General features: G+C 36.2%; 1 protein-coding gene and 1 long non-coding RNA gene across 2 annotated transcripts; both read left to right on the forward strand.

Moving 5' to 3' along the window:
• Positions 1-7,887: 7,887 nt before the first annotated feature.
• Positions 7,888-14,476, forward strand: mapk8ip1b (mitogen-activated protein kinase 8 interacting protein 1b). The gene is made up of 4 exons (XM_016251509.1): positions 7,888-8,771; positions 11,514-11,589; positions 13,216-13,391; positions 14,298-14,476. Exons 1-4 carry the CDS (start codon positions 7,976-7,978, stop codon positions 14,474-14,476), a joined length of 1,227 nt encoding a protein of 408 aa, XP_016106995.1. The 5' UTR covers positions 7,888-7,975.
• Positions 14,477-15,542: 1,066 nt separating this feature from the next.
• LOC107566135 (uncharacterized) lies at positions 15,543-17,007 on the forward strand. Its single transcript, XR_001606465.1, has 2 exons — positions 15,543-15,660; positions 16,888-17,007. It is a non-coding gene; the product is annotated as an uncharacterized lncRNA (long non-coding RNA).
• The last annotated feature ends 2,732 nt before the right edge of the window (positions 17,008-19,739 follow it).

Raw genomic sequence — 19,739 nt, forward strand, 5'->3', positions numbered from 1 at the left:
TTTTCATTACGACCCCAAAGAATCATATCAACTTCTGGAAAATGGGCATCCGATGACCCCTTTAAAAAAATTTGATATTTTCAGTATTATAACAGTACGGGGATTCGTTGAGTGCTGTGGTCTAAACTGTAGCTAAGGAAACAATGCAAAGCACAACGTGACTCATACACGATAAAACCCTTTGTGACACGCCACATAAATGAGTTTGATGACATATTACTACTACAGCCATTCAACACTCTAATCGGTTTAATAGTAAACAAATACAGTCTCTAACTCTACTTCATGAATGCCCATAACAACATGCCTAGCACGTCTGAATCATGAGGAAACGCAGCTCTACAACTTGGAAAAACAGTGACCAGGTACTTAATTTAAATGACATCTGAAACTGACTGGATCTTAAAAAGTTGTCTCTACATCATCAACAATTGGATGGAGAAGACATAAAAGGGTTTGTTGAAAGACCCTTGGGCAAAAGGAGTGCACTTAACTGTATAGAACGTGCACTTGTAGTTGCATCAAATCTTAGAAGTATATTTTTAAAAAACTACTTGTAGGTAATATAATATTAATGAAATTAGAGGTCACTTAAGTAACTTGGAGAGAGACACTGTTTCTGAACACACTTAATTACATTTATAAATCGTGACCTCTCTAATAATGTCAAATTAAATGTTTTATACATTTTAATTAATTTTAGAGAGACAATCTCTCATCATGCTTCAAAGTACATTTATTTTGATGTGTTGACTAACATGTACTTCATAATTTGAAATGTGTGACATTAAAGTTAATATAATTGAAATGTACTAAATTGCAACTTTATTAATGTGTAATTACAACATGGTAAAATAGAATTTTCAATAGAAATGACATTAAGTATATTTCAGTTTAGTTACCATAAATGCCTGTCAGTATATTCAGCAGTACTTTAACCATATTTCAAAGACAATTGAAGCCCTTACGAAACTACATATAAAGATCTACTTAAGTGGGTGTGATTCAAAGTCGACTCTTTCTTTTGAGACAATAACTTTATACATGGTGCACTTTCAGATTTAAAACGTTGCAGGATGTTTTTTATTCACTTAGAGCTGTGTTACACACTGCATGAAAGGTAATGTTCAAAAATCCATAATAGGGGCACTTTAACTAAAATGTCACACAAAGACTTTCTTGAACTAGGGATGAAACGGTTAAACGGTGAAACCCCGGTAAAATGCTTAATGGTTAATATTGCCGTTTCACATCTGAATTATTATTAAAACTGTTTGATTACCATGGTTGAAATAACTACAGAGTATATACTGTAGCATAGATAGATAGATAGATAGATAGATAGATAGATAGATAGATAGATAGATAGATAGATAGATAGATAGATAGATGATAGATAGATAGATAGATAGATAGATAGATAGATAGATAGATAGATAGATGATAGATAGATAGATAGATAGATAGATAGATAGATAGATAGATAGATAGATGATAGATAGATAGATAGATAGATAGATAGATAGATAGATAGATAGATACTATAATTAGGATAAACATGCTGAGATTCATGATGCTGTTTGATTTTATATTAGCCATCAAGACCTTCTTGAGTATATTGTAAATATTCTGTGCATCACAATCAATAAATCTGAAAGATTTGTCCTTTGCTTTATCGTAAAACCTCTTCTTTGTCATGGACACATTTATATTCCGTCTGATGCTCCATTCCAGCATAAACAAACCTCAGTGAACAGATTGAACACAAACACGTCTCTTTATCTTCAGCCTGTCCACCCCTTCTTCAGAAACAAGCGCTGAGCTTTAGATAGTCTGTTTCTAAACACAAACCTACCTCATCCCAAGGCTTCTCCTTTCTGTTTGCTTCACTAGTTTCTTTCAAGGCAAGACAATATATTGTTTGGAAAAAGGTTTGGTTAATACCTAATCAATATTTAATTAGAAACAAGGTTAACGAAGTCACATTCAAAATTATACACAGGATTTACCCAGCCAAATATTATTTTGGTTAAATTTAAATCTAATATTGATTTTAGTTGCTCCTTTTGTGTCAGTTGCCCTGAAACTGTGGTACATTTGTTTTGGCATTGCCCTTTTGTAAAACTATTTTGGCAAAATGTCAGATTTTGTTTTGTTCCAAATACAGATTCATTCATTCAGATCGGCGTCTCTCAGGAAGGATGAGGACTCCGCATGGTCTTTTTTCTCCTGGGTTTTCTTCGGAGGTTGGCAAAGCTGCAGCTGTGAGAAGCCCGAGGCCCTCTGCTGGAGCAATGAGAACCTGATGCAAACAATTTCGTCGAAAAATCCTACAAGTTCCTGCAGAATTCGTTTGACTATTTTTCTGCGGGTATGGGACTACTTTTTTGTACATCATAGTATTTTAAATAATGGAAAAATACATTTAACTAACCTGTTTCACTAACTTCAACTGCATGTATGGTTCCTCTTGAAAAATAATAAACATTCTTTATTTGCTTTGGTTCCATAAAGAACCTTTAAGATTCACGGAACCTCTCCATTGGACAAAAGGTTCTTTATAGTGGAAGAAGGTTCATCAGATTAAAATGTTCTTAACATAAAGGTTCCAAAAGCACGTTTCCAGGTTCTATAAATAACCTTTTTTTCTATCTTAAAGAACCTTTTGTGCAATGTAAAGGTTTCCATTGTTGTTCTTCACGGAACCATCTATGCGAATAAAGAACCTTTATTTTTAAGAGTGTAAGGGGAAAAAAGGTTAGGCTATTTTAAAGGAATAGTTCACCAAAAATTTAAATGTGCTGAAAAATGCCTCCCTCTCAGGTCATCCGAGATTAGGATGAGTTTGTTTCTTCATCAGATCTGGAGAAATGTAGCACTGCATCAGTGTCTCAGCAATGGATGCTCTGCAGTGAATGGGTGCCGTCAGAATGAGAGTCCAAACAGTTGATAAAAACATCACAATAATCCACAAGTAATCCAGTCCATCATCTTGTGAAGCCAAAAGCTCTTACCTGAATCAGAAGAGAAATATGCACAATTCAAGCACAGTTTATGAGCAAAAACAGTACAAAACAAATATGTAGTTGAATTTTGATGTGACAATAGAGGATGCACTTTTTCACTGGATGAAGTGTTATTATGGATTATGGACTCATATTTTGGCCAGAAGTGACGTTAACTGATGGACTGGAGTGGTGTGGATTACTTGTGGATTATTGTGATGTTTTTATCAACTGTTTGGACTCTCATTCTGACGGCACCCATTCACTGCAGAGCATCCATTGCTGAGACACTGATGCAGTGCTACATTTTTCCAAATCTGATGAAGAAACAAACTCATCCTAATCTCACTCATGTGTTACTATTTGGCCTTGAAGAGCGGTTATGAATTGGTTGCACCCACACACACACACACACACACACACACACACAATATAACACCTCATATCTCTCTCACACACTGAGAAAGAGAGAGAGAGAGAGAGAGAGAGAGAGATGGGGGATGGGCGACATTGGAGACAAGAAGCAGAGAGGAGGGGTGATGTTGTAAAACACACGACTTCTATTGGATGGACTGCATGATTATTATTATGTATCAGCAGAAGGACACTGTCTCGCAGCATCTCTCTCAGCTCTGACTCTGCAAAGCTTTTATTTTGCCATCTCTGCTTGTATTTGTCTGTGATCCGGTTGTAGATCGCCCAGTGAGGATGCAGGTAAACACATGAGCAAGGGCAGAGCATTCATTCATTCTACAGCACATATGAGGATGCTGGAGCCACATGTGCTGTTGTCATCTGAAATCAGTCTAACCTGACTTCAGATAGAGCGGCTCGAATGGCAGGCGCCGAGCTTTGACCAGATGTCAACACAATCCCATGCTGCACTGCTCACAGAATGGACTCCAACGGTGATGGCAAAGAGGAATGGACAGAGGAGCAATGGGATAAATGGTATGAGGGTCTTTCACTCTTCAAGCTTGTGTTTTTAGTGGTAGAATATATGAAATGTTTCTGTGTTAGTGCATGTGTTTTGATGAGCAGCAGACACAACATTTGTAGCAGATCATTATTTTTGTTGCATAGCAACACTCTTGTTATGCCAAGGATCTTTTAATCATTTGTATGCAATATTATTTTCAGTATTGCAATGAAGTTCTTGTCCTTTGCCAGTTGTTTGTTCATATACTGACATTAATATAAATCTGTATGGGCACAATTTGTTGTCTTTTTAACTAGTGCATTTGATCATACAGATTCTATTAAATGCAGTCTCAGACTGATGCAATGACAAAAGACTTTTATTTTGAAAGGGGCTGAGGATGTGCATGTAGCACACCATGAGCTCTTTCATGCCACATAGAGACACAAGCTGTTCTGAAATCATGTGTGTGCTGCATTTGATGAGAGCCGCTACTGAAATAAGCATGCATGTGTGGAGTATGAATACAATGCGGATGAACTACATCCATCATGGTGACATTGTCAGGTGACCCGTGACGTTTGCCAAGTCACTGCTTCCTGCCCTGAATGCATTCAGATAATTAAAAAGAAAATATACACCATATTATAATTTTTTTCATATTTTGTCATCTCTTCCTTATGCTGAAATGCTTTTTTAAAAACGTGCACATCAATATACAATCCAAACCTTATAATGACAAAGCAAAAAAAAAAAAACACATTTGTAATAACTTTGCACATTTTTGAAAAATATTACATTGGCATAACTTCCTGTTGTGCCATTTTTTCATTCAGAATCAGGAATTTTTTTCATATTTTGTCATCTCTTCCTTATGCTGAAATGCTTTTTTAAAAACGTGCACATCAATATACAATCCAAACCTTATAATGACAAAGCAAAAAAAAAAACACATTTGTAATAACTTTGCACATTTTTGAAAAATATTACATTGGCATAACTTCCTGTTGTGCCATTTTTTCATTCAGAATCAGGAGCCTACTTTATGTACTGCTTAATACAGAGCCTGTATACAAGAATAACCTTTAATATAAGAAAACCCTTGTGAAACGGAAGTTCGCATACATTTAAAACAAGTACTTATTATGGAAGCAGTATATTTAAAAAGAATATACTCAAGTGTGAACTGCATGTAATGCTTATTTTAATGTATTTTTAGTTTAATTTATTATAGTTTAAATTTAAATTATGTCAAAGTAAATTAAGAGTGATTTGTGACCCACTTAAGTAGGACTTAAGTACATCTTTATATGCAATTTCATAACTACTTCTATTGTCTTTGAAATATGATTAAAGTACTGCTGAATGTACTGACGAGCATTTATGATAAACTACAATATACTTTAATGTAATTTCAACAGAAACTTGGATGTCATGTATTTAAATATTATAATAATTTGTAATGATGAAGGTGCAATTCTTTTAAAATATAGCCTATTAACTTTAAATGCAATACTGATAACACACTACAGTTAAAATAATAATCAAGTGCTTTACATGTGCTTTAGTCAACACATCAAAATAAGTGTACGTTAAGATTATTTAAACATAATGATTTAAAATTAACTTTAAAGTTAAACTTTTAATTGAACATTGTTACGAAGGTCACTATTTAAATGTATACTTAAGTGTGTTACAAATGATATTTATTCCTGTGATGCAAAGCTGAATTTTCAGCAGCCAGCTTATGGGCTTCATTACATGTGTGGCACTAAAGTAAGTCATGTTTCCCAGCCCACTGAACTGATGCAAATTATTGGTCAGTTACACCAAAATACATAATAAACAGAATATTTTAAAGAGTTAATTTGCAAAAGCAGATAACTCCGTTTTTAACAATTTTCAAAAATCATGTTTTTTTTTGTTTTTTTCATTGTGCATTCCAATTAATCTCAATCAAACTACAGTTGTGTTATTTTGATTAGGTTAAAAAAAATAACTAAAACATACAGCAAACTAACACAATAAAAACATGATAACATAAAAAAAAATACGATTTTTGAACATTTTTAAAAACCGAGTTAAACTCTTAATTTCCATTCCACGGGATTTTGCTTTCGCTGCACTTTTTTGATAAATTTGTCTATTACAAAATCTGATCAAATCTGGCAAATGTTTGCTGCAAACAGAGCCACAGCTGAGAGCAGGCCGAGCTCTACGTGTTAATGAGTCTCATTGTAATGCAGTGAGTAAACACCCATATGAATAGTCTTTGTACCAAACCCCTCCCCGGCTCTTGTTCTCTCGGCTTCGCCGGCACTGAAAAAGCCAAAGTCTGATGTCATTGCTTGCTGTAATGGCCCGCTCAGTGGCCCTCATCTCCCCTCTCTTATTTTCTCATTCACTCTCTTCTCTGACTGACAGCCGGTCTTTCCAATCCCTGCAGGATCATGTGATCCAGGCACACACTAGTAGCCTGGACGAGGTGGAGGCAGGCGCAGCGGGTCAGATCCAGGCAGAGACACATCCTTCACATCTTACTGATGCTGCACACAGAAGCCAAAGAGTGGCTTATCGAGCATCAATGGATTCTGCCGTTCCTGTCAGCATGGATGCCTACCGTCCAAAACGACCCACCACTCTCAACTTATTCCCACAGGTGCCGCGGACTCAGGTAATAGACAGATTAAATTATGACTATAGATATACACCTGATGAGGCAAGGGAAGCAGTGCATCCTAGAACATTTCAGAAAAGAGTGCACAACTAAATATCATGAAGTAATGTTTAAATAGTGCATAAAGCACTCAATTGATGTTTTAATGACTGATTATTACTCACTCACTTTGTCCTTGGAAAAAGAAGTATACTTTAGCATATGTGACCCTGGACCACAAAACCAGTCATAAGGGTCAATTTTTCAAAATTGAGATGTATGCATCATCTGAAAGCTGAATTAATCAGCTTTTCATTGATGTGTGGTTTGTTAGGACAATATGACAATATTAGAGATACAACTATTTGAAAATCTGGAATCTGAGGGTGCAAAAAAATAAAAATATTGAGAAAATCATCTTTAAAGTTGTCCTAATGAAGTTCTTAGCAATGCATATTACTAATCAAAAATGAAGTTTTGATATATTTACAGTAGGAAATTTACAAAATACCTTCATGGAACATGATCTTTACTTAATATCCTAATGATTTTTGGCATAAAAGAAAAATCTAGTGTATTATAGGTTTATGTTACTTGCATGTAATTACGCATAATTTATTGTTATTATAACACTAAGTACATATAACGTGTAACAAGGACACCTTAAAATATAGTGTCACCAAAATAAATACACTAAAATGAATTTGAAATACATTTATTTCATGCTAAGTATACTACAAATACATTTACATATTTACAGTAAGTACTTAATAAAAATACCCTGTAATTGTATTTTTAGTATACTAAACTGGTATACTAAACGTCTGCTAAATTGGAACAACTAATTTTGTGCTTACTGCACTTTAATTGTGCGGAAGTAGTGCCGAAGTCCAACTAAAGATAAACTGAAGTATATTTGATCATGCTAAAGTGGAACTATTGCAAGTATACGTCAGGTAGCTACAATTTAAATATCTAAAGACCGATATTATTCAAAGATATACAATCCTCATCAATAGTGACATTAAAACACATTTAATGCTTAATACTAAGAATTGTGCACGAGTTGCACTTGGAAAGTTTAATTATATATTTTTTATATCAGTAAGTCTCGAGCGCTACATCAACAAATATGTTAATAGATTTTAACTATACTTAGTATGAAATAAAAGTATTTTACTTTTTTACTAGAGTCATAACTTAATTTTAACAGAATAATTAAAGTGCACTGCCATATGTATGTGTGTTTGTGTGCATGCATGGACTTGATTGATACTCTATCAATTCACTTTTTTGTGCACGACCCTCCTGCAACCAGGTGAACTCGCCCCATCTCGCGAACACACGTGTCTGAGCGACGAGGAGAAGCACCACACTGCTCAGAGTCGGACTCAAATGAAAGACTGCGGCACCTCGACCGACAAACCCAACAGTTGCCCCTCCAAACACACTCAAGCTCCTGCCCCACCATACAAAGCCAGAGACGTGCACAGAGAAGCGGGCCACTGCGAACGCATCCGATATCACACAGATGTTAGGCTGGAGCCTACGGAGGAGATCTTTCTGACGCCGATACAGCGCTGCACTGAGGCTCTGGAGCTCGAGAGAACGCCGGCGCTTTCCCAAGTAATCCCAGACAGCTCTGACAATGAAGCTCCCCCTCCGTACAGCGAACAGGATCTGCAGCCGCCTTCATATTCCTCTTGTGTGGCGGCTTTGGCTGCTGTGGCCCCTGACAATGAAGCAGAAGAAGCAACTGGAGCGGAAGATCTGTGTTACAGAGACTGCGGCGCAGGTGAGGCTCACGCACACCGCGAGGGTTTGTCGGGAATGCTGCGGACTTCCATGAGCAACTCGGACGCTAGTGGACTTTCCTACGATTCGGTCAAATACACGCTGGTCGTGGATGAGCACGATCAGCTGGAGCTCGTCAGCTTGAAAGAGTGTTATCACGGTTACAGCGACGACAGCGACTCGGCCACCGTCTACGATAACTGCATCTCCTCTCCATACGAGTCGGCTCTTGAGAAAGAGGACGAGGAGAACGAGAATGAAGACGGGGGAAGAAAACAAAGCAGGATCAAACAGGACACTTCGACGTGTCTGTCAGAGGACTCCACGCCTGAAGCCGACATGCAGTTTTCTCGGAAATTTGTTAACGTTTTCATGAATGGCTGCTCACGCTCTTCCAGTAAGTGCACTTTTATATATTTTTAGCATTTGAACACTATCGGTCAAAAGTTTGGAATTCTTTGTTTTTTGTGTGTGTGTGTTTTTAAAAATAAATAACTCTCTTCTGCTCACCAAGGCTGCGTTTAATTTGATCAAAACTGTAAAATTGTGAAATATTATTACAATTTAAAATAACTGTTTTCTATGGGATTATATGTTCAAATGTAATGTATTTCTGTGATGCGCAGCTGTATTTTCAGCATCATTCCTCCAGTCTTCAGTGTCACATGATCTTCAGAAGTCAGTATAATATCCTGCTCAAGAAACATTTCTGATTATTATCAATATTATAATTTTTTGTGGAAACTGTGATGCACTACTATTCAAAAGTATATTTTTCTTTTTAAAGAGAAAAATTTATACTTTTATTCAGCAAGGATGTATAAAAACTGACAGTAAAGACTTACAAAATATTTCTATTCTATTTTGAATAAATGTTGTTCTTTTGAGCTTTTGTAATTAATCACAGAATCCTGAAAAAATCACGGTTTCCTCACAAATATTATTCATTTTCATCATCGATGATAAGGATCATAATTGATACTTGAGCACCAATAGTAGCTGATAATAATTGAGCAGCATATTATACTGATTTCTGAAGATCATGTGACACTGAAGACTGGAGGAATGATGCTGAAAATACAGCTGCGCATCACAGAAATACATTACAGTTTAACACATATTCACATAGAAAACAGTTAGTTTGAATGGTAAAATTATTTCACAATTTTATTGTATTTTTGATCAAATAAATGCAGCCTAGCAGATCATAAGAGACTTCTTTCAAAAAACATTCAAACTTTTTAACAATTCAAAACGTTTGACCTGTAGCATACATATTTCTCTTACAATGAAATCTATAGATACTAAAACTTTTCTGCATGTTTTGCTGACACTGAATGATGACGAGTGAGCATAATTGTTACACATGAGCTGCACTCTTTTTGCTCAAGTCACACTATCCAACAACCACATCAGCAGGTTTAGTGCTCTTACTGAGGTCAAGTGTGGTGTTAATGAGAGAAAGGCCAGGGCAAATACAGGCGAAATGTCACTTAAGTGGAGACAATGCTTTGAATCAGTTACAAAGGAAACAATTCACCCACCGGATCATTACCACGTTTGGTCACGCTCAAATCTAAATTAACTTTTTATGATCTTGCTGGAGAGCTGGTTTAGGAGGCACTCAGCTCAGTTAATATATCAACCAAGTTACGTTATTATTACCATTACATATGCAGCCATCATTACAAGGGGTGGGCAATATACAGGTTAAAACAACATACTGGTTGAAATTGTTTTAATCGGTCTAAATCTTTGAGTAGAATTAGGGGTGGGTTATATTTATAAACATATATATGCCCCCGGGCCACAAATCCAAGCATAAGAGTCCATTTTTCGAAATTGAGATTTATACATCTTCTGGAAGTTGAATGAATAAGCTTTACATTGATGTGACAATATTTGGCCGAGATACAACTATTTGAAAATCTGGAATCTGAGGGTGCAAAAAAATCTAAATATTGAGAAAATCTCCTTTAAAGTTGCCCAAATGAAGTTCTTAGCAATGCATATTACTAATCAAAAATGAAGTTTTGATATATTTACAGTAGGAAATTTACTAAATATCTTCATGGAACATGATCTTTACTTAATATCCTAATCCTAAAAATCTATAATTGTGACCCATACAATGTATTGTTGGCTATTGCTACAAATATCCCCCAGCGACTTAACACTGCTTTTGTGCTGCAGCCTCACATATATATCAAAATGCTCCAAAAAAAAAAAAAAGACCAATAACAATATATCATCACAATATATCAAGTATAAAATCCAAAGTATCACACATTTTATGAATTCTTGATGTACCATTTTTTTTCTTTTGTACCATTCATTGATTGCAAAGCAGTGCGAATCAGACTACAGTACTGTGCAGATGTTTGATTTTTGCATGCAGAAATCTCAAAATGAAAATGTGATTTATTGACGTACGGTCTGAAAACAAGGTGAGTATTAATAATAATAATATAATATGTTAAATTGGCAAATGCTGTTCTGGAAAAAGTTTAAACATAAAACTGAAACTGGAATTTATCATTATAATATGGTATATTATGCAGAGACAAATATTAATATGGCATTCATAGTTTGACACTGCTAGTAGAGTGGACATTACACTCTTCACATTTATTTTTTTTAGGAAAAAGATTCAGAAATATTATATATATATATACAGCTGATGTTATAAAGTACTAAGATGAAGGCTTTGCTGAGGAACAAGCTATGAGTTACATGACATTCAACCAGTAGCTTCATTTATTTGCTGAAAGGGGGTTGCTATAAACAGGTAAATATAGAAGTCCTACAACGTTATTGTATTTGGTATAACAATGGATTTGTTGGTAGAGTCAGCCCCAATGCCCTTGTGCAGTTTTTATAAATAATTTGAAACAGTTTGTTTTGTATGTTCCTAAAAGCCCTTAATAACCCTTGAAAGCTTTTAGTTAAGTTTGTTCAGTGTAGATTGCTTCCCTATAATTTCAATCTTCAATTACTATGTCAATTAGAAAGTGCGTGTGTAAGAATAGATCAGTATTTGACCATAATTAGAATGCACTGTATATTGATATAATGCACTGTACTGATGTGAAAGTGTTTGTATGACAGGCTGAAACAAACTCTTTGCTTTGGTGTTTAGGTACAGACTCGTTTGGCTTGTTTTCCTGCGTAATCAGTGGAGAAGAGAGAGAACAGACGCACAGAGCCGTGTACAGGTGAAACAGACTGAAACATAACTGTTAACAGTGGATACTGGGTCATTCTCAGGAAACGGCACCACTTGTGACTCAACATATAAAAAATAAATTAAAAAAAGCAAAAGTATTGTTTATGTTTAATGTTTTGTTTTAAAGGGGTGGTTGACTGGTTTCGATTGTGTTTATGGGGTGCAGTCTAACACGTGTTCATGCTTCGTTCTTTAAAAAACGCATTATTTTTCACACAATTTACCTTTATTCTTCAGCGCTCTGCCACTTCTCTGATAAACACGCTGATGATTTCCTGCTTTATTGAAGCCCCTCCCACAGAAATATGCGATGGACTCTGATTGGTTAGCTAGTCCAGTGTGTTGTGATTGGCTAAACCGCCTCTAGTGCGCGTCTAAACGTCCCGCCCCCTCACCTCAGCGGCATGTGCTACACTTGTATTGTAGACAATGGTGTCGTCTATATCGCTTATCAATTTGAGCTCGATTGAGATTAGTGAAGAGGATCACGCAGAACCTGTGCAAGCACACGGCTCTTAATGGTATGTTTTTTTTTGCTTCTGGTAGCTTTTAATATATGGTTTTATCCTGATTAAAGGTGCCATAGAATGCATTGATGCAATATTTTAAATTGTTCTCTGATATCTACATAGAAGGTATGTGGCTTAGGTAAGGGCAAAAAATCTCCAGAAACGGTTTTACATGTTGTTAATAAAGAATAACAATTTGGTCCCTCAGTAAATTCTCTTTGCCACCTTGAAGAATTCTCAGTTACTTTAAAGTGTAGACGGACGGCCGGGAAGTAAGAAAACACACAGTCAAATGTATCCTCAATACTTCAATTTATTCATAGAAATACAGATATTATATAGGCATATGTCGAGGGGAGTTTCATCCTCGATCTGCCATTTTCGCTATTATCCTCGCTTGTTTCTTCACAACACCTGCAGAACTTCTGATGATTCGGCTGTGCAGGTTCGGCATAGAACATGGGCGGGTATATGCAAATGTTGGGGGCGTAACTATTAGTGATCCCGACTGTAACGTCACAGTCGGTGTTATGTTCTGATTCGCCTATTTTTCATTGGTCTTTTGCATGCACAAGATTTACATAAGGAGGAGGAAACAATGGTGTTTGTTGCTCACGGTATGTCATTTTCATGTACAGAACTGTTACTATTCAACTATGCCAAGGTAAATACAGTTTTCCATTCTATGGCACCGTTAAAGCTTTAATACAGACAGTACAGCAACTGCATGCACGTCCATGTATAACACTTCTCATAGCTATGTGAAAATAAGTGTATAAATGGAACAGAGTTGAGCTGATGATCTGAATGAGCCGTATTTGTAGGCATTAAACGGCCAGAATTTTAAAAGTCGATATCTCCGTTTGCATTGAACTTTCAGCTTCGTAACTTTGCAGATATTGTTTATGCTCAAACAGCAACATTACACACAAACTAAGGTAAAAAAAAAAGTGAAATCGCAATCAACCACCCCTTTAAGTTATACAAGTTGAGTATCTTGTTGATTATATGAGTAGTACGTCACTGGGACAAAAAAACGAGACACAAATCTCACCATCTGAGAACGAAGCAAGCATGTCCTCGCCTGATGGAAGTGTTTTTGGCAGGTTTGTCCCTCGTCATGATGACGAGCTGGAGCTGGAGGTCAGTGACCCTCTGCTGGTGGAGCTGCAGGACGAGGATCACTGGTGCGAGGGCTACAACATGAGAAGCGGAGCACATGGCATCTTTCCCGCTTATTACGCCACTGAGGTCTTCAAGGAGCAAGAGCTTGCTTCAAACGGTAAGAGCTGGAGATTCAGATCACTGTGTTTTCAATAATGACACGATTGTCTTCTGTAGAAGAAGTTCACTTCATAACTAACACTGTTATTGAATTAAAACGAAACAACATTGGACTACACTCTTACAAATAAAGGCGCTTAAAAGGTTCTTCACAGCGATGCCATAGAAGAACCATTTTTGGTTCCACGAAGAACCATTGAGTCAAAGCTTCTTTAAAGAACCATCTTTTTGCTACCTTGTTATAATCTAAAGAACCTTCTTTCTCCACAAAGAACCTTTTGTGAAACAAGCAATAATCCCTGTGAAGCTGTGGTTTACAGTGAATATATAGCAGCTAAGGGGCGTTGTTAGGTACGACGTGAAGCGGAGTAAACCCTCTTAGCTGTTATAAATTCACTGTAAACCACGGCTTCACGGGGATTATTGCTTTTATAAACCGGTTATTCCATATACGTAGTAAGGTTTCACAAAATAAAATGGAGCAAATAAAGTGTAATGATATTAATAAAAACAGTATTCTTCCACCAAACAATGTAGCTCCTCAGAAACAGTTGTGGTTCCAACAAAGTGTTTCCCGAGCAGCACACAGAAGTAAATAAAGGTGTGTGTTTGTAGAGTAATTTACAACAGCTTCGAACGTGGCTCAGCCAATCAGAATCAAGGACCGTAACTCTCAGTTTTATAATGAACCATTTAGACAAAAAAAAGGTTCTTCTATGGCATCGTGAAGCACCTTTATTTTTAAGAGTGTAAAGTGAGCTGAATAATGACGCTATAGTCTTTTTAGAGCTGCTTTACAACTGAAATTGTATTCATTTCATGAGCACTATAGAAACTAATGTGACTCGGCTTTAATTACTTAACTGTTTGTATGGTCTTTATGTCTCTGTCTTGTTCTCGTTAGCAAAAAGTACTGAATGGATGGAGAGATATAGCATGAAATTCCTCGGCTCGGCTCAAGTGCTGAATCACAAAGGCAATGATATTTTGTGTGCAGCTATGCAAAAGGTTGGATACGATTTACGTCACATTTCACTGCGTATTTTAAATGAACAAAAACAAAAATTGCATTTCTTACAGTAATAATGTCTCGTGTGAAACTTGCGACTGGCAAACTTCACTATTCTTTGTTTAAAATGTTGATCACATGAAAACAAATGTACGCTCAAAAAAACATTTAGGCCTAAATTAAAGATTTATGTATTTGAATTGCATGTAAAATTTCCATTACACAGTTTTAATGCATATTTGTCAGTCATAATAAAATGAAACGGGTCACATTTCTGTAATAGTACTAATATAAAGTGAATGTGTTTTAAACACAATAACCAGGTTTATATATTTATCATCTGATTTGTCATCAGATCTCGTACATTTTAATTGAATATTGCTTTTTCCACAGCTAGCCATATTTTACCCATGTTCATATTTTTAACTGAATAAATGTAATTCAGTTAAACAATGAACAGATTTATGCTTGATTGTAAGCTATTTGAATAAATATCATATGTCATATTTTATAAAATTCTAAATTATTTCAAACAGAACAGCACAGAAATCGGTTGGGTTTCTGGCACAAACCGATCGTTTCGTGTCTTAGGACATCAATGTGTCGTCACGAGCCGCAGGGTTTAATTTGGATTTGTCTGTGCATGTTTTTTTTACTCTCATAGATTTTGTTACCATTGCCATGCATTATACGACTGACAGACTGCAACGGTTAAAGTTAAAAATCATCAAATGTGTTCTACTGAAGAAACAAAGTCACCTACATCTTGGATGCCCTGCAGGGGGTAAGCAGATAAACATCACATTTCCATTTTGGATGAACTATCCCTTTAAGGTCCTGAGAGGAACAATTTGTTATACCTAGTGCAAAACAGATTTATTAAAGGAAATGGAAGTGAAATTGTAAAATTCCAATAAAAATACACACCTGTGCCAATATTTATGCAGTTGGCAATAACACAGGCAAAATGATAAAAAAACTAAACTGAAAAGGACAAAAATGTCGAAAAGGTCGCACAAGGGTTAATCAAAACAAAAGCAGCCTCTGTGACCATAGAGACTTCTTTCAAAAACATAAAATAATCACAGACCCCAAACTTTTAAACAGTAGTTAAAGCGTTAGTTCTGTGGGTTTTATGTAACGTCTGGTATCTCCACAGGTATTTTGGCTTTATTAGCAAACATCCAGCGGATGAGAGGTTCGCCTGTCACGTCTTTGTGTCGGAGATCTCCACCAAACCGCTTGCAGAGTCTGTGAGGTCAGTCTGGCTTTACCTTGGCTTGACGAAGCTTCACTGTTTAAGCTTTTTCTTCTGAGACTATATTTAGTCTGCATCTCCCTCCTGGAGTTTTCAAGCTACGACCACCAACCTGGGCTCAGACATCCAGACTGGTCTGACTCGGGCTGCTATATCATTTCTAATTGACCGGACTCACGTTTTTCGTTAAATGCAAATTTTACAAATAAATCCCATAGACTTTCACTGAGGGGCATCAAGACGTTCGTACAATAACACACATAGCCCCGGTTTCATAGACAGGGCTTAGCCTAAACCAGGATTAGGCCATAGTTCGATTGCTAATTTTTATAAACATGACACGTGTTTAAACATGTCAAAATCATGCGAGCAACATGCTAAAACATACTAGCACTGTGTTAACTCATGCTAGCAACATGTCAGATCATGCTAGCAACATGTTAAAACATACTAGCACTGTGTTAACTCATGCTAGCAACATGTCAAATAATGCTAGCAACATGCTAAAACATACTAGCACTGTGTTAACTCATGCTAGCAACATGTCAAATAATGTTAGCAACATTCTAAAACATACTAGCACTGTGTTTACTCATGCTAGCAACATGTCAAATAATGCTAGCAACGTGTTAAAACATACTAGCACTGTGTTAACTCATGCTAGCAACATGTCAAAATCATGCTAGCAACGTGTTAAAACATACTAGCACTGTGTTAACTCATGCTAGCAACATGTCAAAATCATGCTAGCAACGTGTTAAAACATACTAGCACTGTGTTAACTCATGCTAGCAACATGTCAAAATCATGCTAGCAACATGTCAAAATCATGCGAGCAACATGCTAAAACATACTAGCACTGTGTTAACTCATGCTAGCAACATGTCAAATAATGCTAGCAACATGTTAAAACATACTAGCACTGTGTTAAAACACAGTAGCAACATGCTAAAACTTGTCAGCCACTTGCTTAAACATTTTAGCAATGTTTAAGACAACATTTTAATAGCATTGTATTGACTTGTTATTGAGTGAAATCTTCCAACTGTAAGCTTTTTAAAGTTTCTAGCAAGGCTTTGTCAAGCCAACATCAATGTTTGTTTATAAACTACAATATAATGCATCTGTACTATACTGCACGCAATTACAGTTGAGTGCACTTTCATTCTAAAACGTTTTACTGGCTCAGAAAGTGTTTACTAGTATATTCTCTGTCTTCTTTAACAGGAAAGCTTTCCAGTTGTACTATAAAGAGTTTGTGGAGGTCTCGTGTCCAACAGAAGACATCTACCTGGAATAATCTCGGACTACAACACAGCAGTGTATATCACGACTATGCTACATGAGTACATGAGAAATAATAATATGTATATAATCAAAGACTAATATATCTGACAAAAAGGACCGAACGAGATGAAGAGTGACTGACTGAGGCTTGTAACGTGATGCACCTGGCTGTGTGTAGACTGACGCACAAAAGAAGAACCAAATGAAAAATTGTACAGCATAAAAGGCTGAAATTATTTTCCAGATATTGATGATTTTGGATGCTTTGGATGAGGCTTTCATCCGTTTCTCTGCTCTTGCCGCTGCGCTTCAGGCTTCATAGAGGATATTTTTTCATAGCACAAAACCATGCATTCTCATAAAATATTAGTAAAGCATATAAACGGTGACCAGTTTAACGAGACGAACAAATCTGCCATTTCAGCTGCTTGCGATGTCTTGATGTCTGTTGTGTTTTACAGGTATACCAGCATCATTCATTCCCAAGACAAGCCTGCAAAGAGAAATTCATAAGTATTATTCATTGGAAACGGTATAATAGGACTCCTTTGTAACTCAGTTAGTCACCAAATGAAAGACAGATCTATAAATAGCTACACTCTAAAAAATAATGGGTTGTTTCAACCCAACTTTGGGTCAAATATGGACTAATCCAACTTTTGGGTTAAAAATTGAATGTAAAAATGTAACCCAACGGTTGGGTTAGTCCATATTTGACCCAAAGTTGGGTTGAAAAAACCCAGCATTTTTAGAGTGTACAAACGAGTAACAGGGCAATTTTATCATATTAATAGAAGTCATTAACAGCTGATCAGAAAATGTTTTAGGACTTTCAGTATTGCTTCTGGATCACGACATTCCCTCTTATAAGTGCAATGGAAATGGTTAAACTACATAATAATAATAATAATAATAAATACTAGTGCCACGGGGCTCCTGTTAAAGCTCGAAGGTAAATGATTTTGGAAGAGCTGCGTTATTTTTGGCTTGGTTTTACGGTAATAAGCTCCTGAGGCATTTCTTGTGAAAGCAAGACCTTACAAATGATGTGCTCATTAAAGGCTTGTTCATCAAGGCACATTTGTAGATCACTTGTTTTATTTAGATACCAGTATACTACAAACTAAATATATTTAATGGAGATAATACATGTTCTACGTTTGTTTTCCAGAAGATGTTAATATTGCGCATTTCTGTGAAAGGCTTATGAATCATTATAAATAACAATATGTACAATTTTAATCAATACTTGGAAAGGCTTCTTTATGCAGAGGGTGCCAGCGGCCTGGGGTTTGTTGTTGTTTCACTTCACAGCACGATATTAAATTAAATTATTTTTTAATCTTGGTCAAGCAATATTTAATTCATTAGACCCCATCACTCATTCTTTGAATTTTACAATGTTTTTTCAAAGCTTTTTTATACAGATAACAGACCAGATCCTTTAATATTTAAAACAGGTTTGCGTATAAGTAAATGGAAATTTATTACGATTTACAATTAATCACCTTTATACGGCAACGGGCAGGTAAGCCGTTTTCTGTGAATGTGCCAGACTTCCGTTCGTTAGCCTAAATTAGAAGAATAACTAAGCCCTACAAACCAGTGTGTTTATGATATTACATTAAAATAATGTGATAATACCACTTTGCAATTAAGCAGAATAAGGGGCTGTTTTTGTACAACCTGGAAGCAAAAGATACCGGAAGTCCTGCACATTCAAGTTAAGCGACGCATTTACGTTAAAATTATTATAAATGCCGCGATAATAAAGTCAATTATTACACTGCATTTAATTATACTTGCACCACCTCAAGTTTCTTTTTACCTGAGCCTTTTAGCCAATCAGAGTTGAGCACATGAACGTGACAGCCAATCAGAGGCGTTTCAATTAAAGGTTCTCTTTACCCGTGGCACGTTCAAGCTCAAACCGTTGTGCACCGTTTTGCTACGGTTTCCGGGTTGAACGACACATTTCCTGGAAACGGTGTGCAACGGGGTTTGAGATGGTTTTCTCTTGTTTGGTGGGTGTGTCAAACATGTCAGCCAATCAGCAGCAGCATGTATATAAACCACGCGGTATTAAAGAGACAGCGCACACAACGTAATATCCAAATAAATTCACAAGAGCAAGACTATTGTCTACACATGTTTATGTACATCAAAGGCAAAATAACTGAAATAATGAGAGCACAAGTATAGATCTGGAACTTCTTTTAAGTCTGTCTAAATATCATTTAGTAATTGCAATGTCTTCTGGTCCATATCCTTTGCTTAGGAAGGTGTGCTATACATATTTATTTTGCTATTGTATTATGGAGTGACACTTTTCTATACTGCTCTGATTATATAATGGTAAATATTACAATATCATAGCACAACAACAGTGATCAGCAATAATGATAAGCCTAATACACACAATAAAAATAACAAGGTCATATAGATCATATAACACAGCCTCGGAGGTAAGAAGTGGATTATCCTTCACCTGAAATGCGAGGCAAATGTTGGATCACAATAATTAGGAACCACGGTTTCCACAAATCCCTTCATTTGATTGGGATCTTTTCTCTTTTATTCTGGACGGCAAGGGCAATGACTAACATTGAGAGTATCTTGCAGTATTAAACACGCATTTATATTGATTTCATCAGGCTCCGAAAGTTCTTCAAAAAGAACACAAAGAATGGCCTTCTCAGCTGCCATAGTTGCAACTCTTGCGTCATCAGAAGTGTTCAACGCACCAGTTTCCGTTTAAAACACCTTTTGCACCGTTTTGTCGGCGTTGAACG

The sequence above is a fragment of the Sinocyclocheilus grahami genome, unplaced genomic scaffold (assembly GCF_001515645.1).
Source record: "Sinocyclocheilus grahami isolate Dianchi unplaced genomic scaffold, SAMN03320097.WGS_v1.1 scaffold1049.1, whole genome shotgun sequence".
NCBI classification, from domain to species: domain Eukaryota; kingdom Metazoa; phylum Chordata; class Actinopteri; order Cypriniformes; family Cyprinidae; genus Sinocyclocheilus; species Sinocyclocheilus grahami.

Coding starts and splice junctions, on each gene's coding strand:
- mapk8ip1b (XM_016251509.1), top strand. CDS start 7,976: ATGAAAGACTGCGGCACCTCGACCGACAAACCCAACAGTTGCCCCTCC. Junction 8,772..11,513: donor TGGCTGCTCACGCTCTTCCA/GTAAGTGCACTT, acceptor TTTGGTGTTTAG/GTACAGACTCGTTTGGCTTG. Junction 13,392..14,297: donor GCAAGAGCTTGCTTCAAACG/GTAAGAGCTGGA, acceptor TGTTCTCGTTAG/CAAAAAGTACTGAATGGATG.